The sequence below is a fragment of the Plutella xylostella genome, chromosome 22 (assembly GCF_932276165.1).
Source record: "Plutella xylostella chromosome 22, ilPluXylo3.1, whole genome shotgun sequence".
Classification (NCBI taxonomy): Eukaryota; Metazoa; Arthropoda; class Insecta; order Lepidoptera; family Plutellidae; genus Plutella; species Plutella xylostella.
The window spans coordinates 8,434,404-8,442,220 of NC_064002.1; the positions used below are offsets into that span (position 1 = coordinate 8,434,404).

The 7,817-nt window shown below is 43.7% G+C and overlaps 1 protein-coding gene across 3 annotated transcripts; it reads right to left on the bottom strand.

Annotated features, from left to right (window-relative positions):
• Positions 1-619: 619 nt before the first annotated feature.
• LOC119694916 (cuticle protein 7) lies at positions 620-7,609 on the bottom strand. 3 transcript variants are annotated; one of them, XM_048628941.1, is made up of 4 exons: positions 7,499-7,609; positions 7,072-7,407; positions 3,631-3,642; positions 620-1,193 (listed from the first exon to the last, which is right to left on the bottom strand). In XM_048628941.1, exons 1-4 carry the CDS (start codon positions 7,547-7,549, stop codon positions 639-641), a joined length of 954 nt encoding a protein of 317 aa, XP_048484898.1. In that variant the 5' UTR covers positions 7,550-7,609; the 3' UTR covers positions 620-638. The 3 variants fall into 3 exon arrangements, with proteins under 3 accessions (XP_048484898.1, XP_048484896.1, XP_048484897.1); XM_048628939.1 differs by lacking the exons at positions 3,631-3,642; positions 7,072-7,407; positions 7,499-7,609 and adding an exon at positions 4,791-4,810 and having other exon boundaries at positions 620-1,247; XM_048628940.1 differs by lacking the exons at positions 3,631-3,642; positions 7,072-7,407; positions 7,499-7,609 and adding an exon at positions 1,333-1,364 and having other exon boundaries at positions 620-1,247.
• Between the last annotated feature and the right edge of the window lie 208 nt (positions 7,610-7,817).

A 7,817-nucleotide genomic window follows, 5' to 3' on the forward strand; every position in this document is an offset into this window, starting at 1 on the left:
TAAACTTCAACTTCAACTGACTGAGTCAGTACCTACTCCTTCGGAGATACAGTAAGTATGTGTATAGAACTTAAAGTAACTAGCAAATAGTAGCAAAAGCACAAATCTGCGGATAATCACCCAAGTCAACTGCTGGCATATCGCTGAATGCATGAGGACGCTTTCAAGGAGCGCCACAACGCTTAAAATATTTTTCTTTCATTCTTTCACTTCGTTTCTAGTCTTCCTCATCCAGCCACGTGGGATGTGGAAGGCTTCCAGTGTAAGGCTGGAGGTCATCCTGCGCTACTCTTGCACTTAAGAACTTAACTCGAGAACTCGTTTAACTCCGGTCACCGGTTCTTCGGCATATGTAGCCGGCCCGCTACCGCTTCATCTTCAATATTTTGTGAAATTGATGTCGGTTTATCTCATTTTTGATGGATGACATCAAAAATCGACATCGAGAGAAACATTAAGCATACGATATGTCATCACCGGCAGGACGCACTGATCGAAGGTATATATTTGGGCAAGGTGTATGTGTTTAAATAATGCTAATAAAACATGAAATATTGTAAACAAATCTTGTTCTTTTATTTTGTTGAAATAAATAGTACCTATGTTTATATACAAAATTCGTTCAGGTAGATGTGGGTCTAGTGGTGGAGGTAGTGGGCGGGCGCAGCGTGGTGGGCGGGCGCGGCGTGGTGGGCGGGCGCGGAGTGGCTCACGACCGCGTTGAAGCCGCTGTGGGCGTCGGCGGAGTAGTGCACGGTGCGCACGGAGCCGTCGGCTTCGACCAGAGAGTACTCGCCGTGCACGGCGTCACCGTCGCGGCTCTCGTGCTGCGACTTGTTGTCGCCGGTGTGGGAGTCGGCCACGGAGTAAGAGTACTCGTACTTGGGGTGCGCGATCTCCTCGTGCTGGGCGTAGTGAGCGGGGGCGGAGTGGTAGGCTACGGGGGCGGCTGCGTAGTGAGCGGGGGCGGCGTGGACGAGGTGGTGGGCTTGGGGCTGGTCGTGACGCACGATGTTCTGCGAGGAGACGGCCGCGGCGGACGAGTAGTGTGCGGGGGCGGCGTGGTAGGCCACGGGCGCGGCGGCGACGGCGATCTTGGCGACGGGCGCGGCGATGGCGTGCTGGTACTGGTGTTGCTGGTCGTGACGCACGATGCTCTGCGAGGAGACGGCGGAGGCGGCGGAGTAGTGCGGCTCGGGCAGCAGCCCGCCCGCCGCCAGCGCCAGCACGCAGCTCGCCACCACTATCTGCAATTCACACAACACACAGTTACAAACACTCTCACACTATGCATCCACATCCACATCATATCCCATATCAATGAACACTTACTTTGGAGAACATGTTGAAGTGATAATTGCTAATGAACAACTGATGTGTTGCATACGATGCAGAAAGTATTTATACTGATCGAATTTCGGGTGTGACAACGAAAGGTCAACTTGTTTTATGTACTCACACGCAGCGCAACTTATTAAGTATTCTTGTAAATACTTAATAAGTTAAAAGCTTTTACTGTTATTTTAAGAATTATTTGTACTAATACTAGTGTAAATAAGAAATTTATAAAACAAATTACTATTGAAATGACTTGTAGATCATGTAGGCATTGTGATAATTCATTTGTGGAAAAATATAGTAACAGCTTGAATACACAAGCGAATGGTCTCGACATCTTCCACGACAGCCTTAACCTTTAAGTATGGACGTCATTTTTTCTTAACACCAGTGCGGACGTGGAGCCTCACAGACTCCTATATGCATACACCTTTTTTTTTGAGAATTTGATATAAGATTACTTTAAAACTGATTGGATATTGAATTTAAAGGATTTAGCAATAAAATAACGTGCTAATGTAATCAAATATTATTTTTAAAAATATAGAAATGTGAAAAATTCAAACTTATGGCACTTTTAAGTCCTAATTTACTGAGGCTACATTTTCTGGTATTAAAAACAGTCAAACTTATTACAATAACAAAATTAGTCTTATTTTCTTAAAATATAATACATAAGTAACCGAAAATACAAAACACCTGCTTCAGGTAACAATTATATTAAATATTGACCACAGTCTAATAGCGCCAATTTATTGGCAGTCAATGCACAGAGGTCTAGAACACTTGGAGACACACAGGCAACACAAACATAGGTATACATCCTATGTTTTTTCGCGGGACAGATTCTACATGCTCTTGTGGACCCTTGACTGGTTTCTTGATCCTGGACACCTTCTGTGACCATAGTTATCATCACCTAAAACTCGATTCTAGTCAACCTCAGTTCCCTTGGCAATCGTCTATTTATATCATGTCTTTGCACATGAGGCACTACATGCACACGTGCTAGTTTTTTTTTAGAAATTACCTTTACCTTTAGAAGTACCAGCATTATTTATTTTTCACATTTTGAGAAAAAATCTAAAAAAAACATAATCGCCTATACAAAATATATTATATGACAACAATGGACGTGTAGCCTGACAGGCTCCAGTCAATTTTTTGATGGTCATTACTCACGTGATATTCACCGGACGACTCAACCTCCTCCCTCATTGGTATTTTAGCTACTAAAACAAAAGCTACTGAGCCGCTCAATCGCGGGGAGCGGGGGGAAATAGGCAAAACTATGAAAACGTAAACATTAGGTAGCCTGTGAGACTCCACGTCCATACTTAAAGGTTAACTGTTTCAAAACCAAACTACTACAATTCTTTTCAAAATAAAAATAAAAGTTAAATCTTATTTATTGGGTTCATACCTACATCTCTGTTCTACTTTTTTGCTCACATTGTTATGTTAGATTAATGTATTAATGTTTTACTGTTACCTTTCACATTTTTAGGTTAATCTTTAGTTTAGGTTAGTCTTTAGTTTAGATTAAGTACTTAACTTATCGTGTTGTAGTATCGTTTAAGAATGATGTGGATACCTATAATGAGGCATACATATCAGTATTTTATAATAAGAAATACCTTTGTATCGTTCTATATGTATGCTGTTGGTGTTCCTTAATAAATAAATAAATAAATAAATAAATATTGACTTCGATCCAAGGAACAAATAAGTATATGGAGATGCTGGAGGTGGTAGAGCATCCCCATGCAAAGGGAGGATCCTCCGACCAGGCCGGGTGGTGTGGCCTGGCGGGCAGCTGCCCAACGGTTAGCGTTGGGGATTTCTATATATTGCAGAGTAGGTGAGAAACTTCGAATGCGCGATGTAGGATTTTCATAGTAATTTGCGTAGTTCCCATACATCTTCTCTGTATTGCGTTCCGAGCGCCATCTGTTGATCTTCGTCTGAACTAGTGGCTAGGAGTCCGCCACATCACTCCCCCACCGAGACCGGAGGGCGATATTCTTCAGTGCAGCCGAGAGTCTTGATTGCCAGCCAGTGCCGCGTAGTCCGCAGTGAGTCGGGACTGTGAGTGCGGTGAGGAGTCCCCAGTGAGTCGGGGTGATGCTGCAGTGGCGATGTCCACGGTGAGTCGGGATGAGCCTGCAGTGAAGCATGGTGGCAGAGTGCTGCGTCGACCAGGAGAGGATGGCTCTGCTTGCTGACCGGCCGAAGTGCAGTGGTGCTGTGCCAAGTTGCTGGTGTGGGTCGAGGGTGTGACCAGGCCTGCGCGTTCGCTGCATGCTGGTGGTCATGATGCCCTTTGAGACCGGATGCTGGCTGGTTGGCTCCAGGGGCTGCTTTGCTGAGGTTTCTGCTGCGCGGCTGTTGAGGTGAGGAGAGAAAGTCGATGGGAGATGGCGTGGAGGCTGCTCTGCGGGTCTTCAGAAGGCTGCGCTGATGTTCTTCACGGGGTCACCAGTATGGAGATGCTGGAGGTGTTGGAGCATCCCCATGCAAAGGGAGGATCCTCCGACCAGGCCGGGTGGTGTGGCCTGGCGGGCAGCTGCCCAACGGTTAGCGTTGGGGATTTCTATATATTGCAGAGTAGGTGAGAAACTTCGAATGCGCGATGTAGGATTTTCATAGTAATTTGCGTAGTTCCCATACATCTTCTCTGTATTGCGTTCCGAGCGCCATCTGTTGATCTTCGTCTGAACTAGTGGCTAGGAGTCCGCCACAAGTACTTCTATGACGGGAGGCTTCAATCCTAACCAGTAAAATCTAAGTAATATACAAACCGGCGAAATTTAATGCAAAATTAAAATATGAGACATTAGTGAGAACGCGGCCCAATCTCCTGGCACAAGTTACAAATTATAGTGGACCTGTTTTGTCATTGCCTTATGATAAAAAATAAACACATAGCCCATAAACAATCCACTGTAGGACATGGGCAATGGGCATCCTCCAATAGCACCAAAACACTCCAAAACGGATATGATTAGCTTAATGATGCCGTCTGCATTATTGAAGAATATTTTACAGCGCATCAGAATATTACCAGCTACGCTCTCGTGCAATGAAAAAGTTCCAGTTACACATTGACAATAGCACCAAATTACTCTAAAACGGAAAATACTAGCTTAATGACGTCGTCTGCAATATTGAAGTGCATTTAACAGCGCATCAGAATATTACCAACTAAAAACGTTAATATTATCATCACCTCATTATAGTATAATCAGTAAGTACCAATAACTATTATGTACTAATACATGTGGTGTCTACTTTTAATTAGCCTGTGTAATTAGTTTTAATCTGTAGACGTAAGTTATAAACAAGGCATGTTATGTTACACTCGCTGTAAGAAGACCTAAATAAATAAAATAAAATAAAAAATATTGTGTTATTTTAAAAACCTAAATATTTACATCAAATTGTACACTTACTTTGGAGAACATGTTGAAGTGATAAAAAATTTGAGACATTAGGAGTCGACTTTTTCTTAGCGGAACTTTTTAATTGCTCGTGAGAAGTAGAACCTTATGTGAACAAATGGAGTGATTATAATGTGCTCTTGCCGTGGATTGTACCCGTTACCCTCAGTTGTATATCAGGTCCATTCTTATGACTCAGGTTTCAAAGTATATTTGTCCCTGTAATTGTCCTGTTTTCTTCTCTTTGTGAGTTGGTAACATGGCAGTAACTAATGAATTAATACGAAATGTGTAGGTGTCGGTTTCAGTTTTTTTTACCTCAATGTACCTATAGTACTAGTGTTGCCCAAATGCAAGAACAAGACGAGACTTAGCCAGTCTTGGTCTTGGTCTTGCGCCAATACACCTGGTCTTGGTCTTGGTCTTGGTCTTGCGCCAATACACCTGGTCTTGGTCTTGGTCTTGGTCTTGCGCTCCCAGTCTTGGTCTTGGTCTTGGTCTTGCAGCAAGAGTCTTGCAAGTCTTGCAATTACCTATTAGTCTATTACTATTTATTAAAGTTTAGTTTTTGATTTTAATAGATATTTTTTTATTCGCTATGTTTATGGTATTAGTCGTAATGCGCATAGGTCCAGTTTTTCATTTTCTTTGATACAGTTTTTTGCATCTCATAGAATTCCTAAGTGTACTTACCTATACACCGAACTGTTACACCTAACTACTCAGTGAAATAGCGCTAAGTCCTAGCTGCAAGACGCAAGAGTCTTGCAGGCTATGTCTTGTTCTTGCTCAAGTCTTGCACGGTCAGTCTTGGTCTTGGTCTTGCTAAAAATACGCGGTCTTGTTCTTGGTCTTGGTCTTGCAAAAACGCAAGAACAAGACCAAGACTGCAAGACCAAGACTGAATTTGGGCAACACTATATAGTACCTGTATCTGACAGTACCACTTGCTAATTTTCATAGGTTTAGGCTATAGAGAAATACATTTTTACTTTTGATTTACCTGCGCGTATAAATAGTAAATTGTCGTTTTTATTAATAGCTGTAATATTCTATACACTCTACCGACACGATATATACACTCACGAGCAATGAAATAGTTCCAGTGACATTTTTCATTTCTCGTGAGTACATTAGTAGGTACATCGCTATCTTTTTTCATGGCCTAAAGGGACCAAAGCTGTAAATATGTGGCTTAAATTTCAACTCTATATATATTTAATTTTATTCCAGAGGTAAGGTGACTACCACATAGCGCAGTGGCAGTGCCGGCCATGTCGGAGTCAGACGTTCTTCACCATTTCTCGTCTAAGCCATTTTCAAACTCAACGGATTAGACCTACTTCCGTCTATGGTACTGACACCGTACCGTTTAAATTAAGATACCTTACAGTTTTTCATTTGATGGATCTCTTCATTATGAATTAACTCTATATTTTGTAACAAGTGATTTAAGGCAATAAATAAATGAAATGATTTTTTTTTGACATTCGTAGCTTTTGTTTGAGACCTCATCGAATTTAGTTTCAGATATAATGATATAAGCATGAAACCTGAACTTTGGTGCCTGAATAAATATTTAAGTTCATAATTGGGTATGTTGAGATTGAAAATGTACTCGTTTCATGTAGGGTTCTCCCAAATTGTGCAGGTGTGTTCTGTAAACATGAAAATTCCATACGCAATGTTTACGAGTATATACGCCTTTTGCTTACCGCCAGCCGATATAAATAAAAACTGTTTTAAGTAGGTCACTGCATAAGAGCATGTTTGAATATAACGCAAAGGATGTGTGATAAAGTTGTAATTGGCGCGGCATCCTATTGTTACCTTATTATTCCTACTGAGAGTATCCTTGTGATAATAATAGGTAAAGATATGCTTCATTCTGGAACAGAGAAGGGTGGCATCTAATTAAATATCTAATAAAACATGGAGCATTACAAACAAGTTTTGTTCGTTTATTTAGGTATAATAAATAGCGTGTGTATGTACAGTGGTGGTGCCGGTGGATGTCGGTCTAGTGGTGGAGGTAGTGGGCGGGCGCAGCGTGGTGGGCGGGCGCGGCGTGGTGGGCGGGCGCGGAGTGGCTCACGACCGCGTTGAAACCGCTGTGGGCGTCGGCGGAGTAGTGCACGGTGCGCACGGAGCCGTCGGCTTCGACCAGAGAGTACTCGCCGTGCACGGCGTCACCGTCGCGGCTCTCGTGCTGCGACTTGTTGTCGCCGGTGTGGGAGTCGGCCACGGAGTAAGAGTACTCGTACTTGGGGTGCGCGATCTCCTCGTGCTGGGCGTAGTGAGCGGGGGCGGAGTGGTAGGCTACGGGGGCGGCGGCGTAGTGAGCGGGGGCGGCGTGGACGAGGTGGTGGGCTTGGGGCTGGTCGTGACGCACGATGTTCTGCGAGGAGACGGCCGCGGCGGACGAGTAGTGTGCGGGGGCGGCGTGGTAGGCCACGGGCGCGGCGGCGACGGCGATCTTGGCGACGGGCGCGGCGATGGCGTGCTGGTACTGGTGTTGCTGGTCGTGACGCACGATGCTCTGCGAGGAGACGGCGGAGGCGGCGGAGTAGTGCGGCTCGGGCAGCAGCCCGCCCGCCGCCAGCGCCAGCACGCAGCTCGCCACCACTATCTGCAATTCACACAACACACAGTTACAAACACTCTCACACAAGCCATCCACATGCATCAAATCCCAGCATCACTATTCAACGAATACTTACTTTGGAGAACATGTTGAACTGATTGTTATTAAACAACTGATATGGTTGCATATGTTAAGAGCTCCTTTTATATTGCATTCATTTTGGTTGGACAAGGTCGTCAGGTCACATTATTATAAACTGTAAGTATCAGTATGAAAGTTTAAAATCACTTTCAAATTAAAGTGCGGACTTGCCAGTTTGTTTCGAGTTTACCTCTTAGATACCTTTATGGGTGTCTTCTACACTATGTTCTTAGCTATTTTATGATCACTTTACTGATTTTAAGAGAAATGTAACCGTACCTACTGTTTAATAAACGTTTTCTGAGGAATCAATT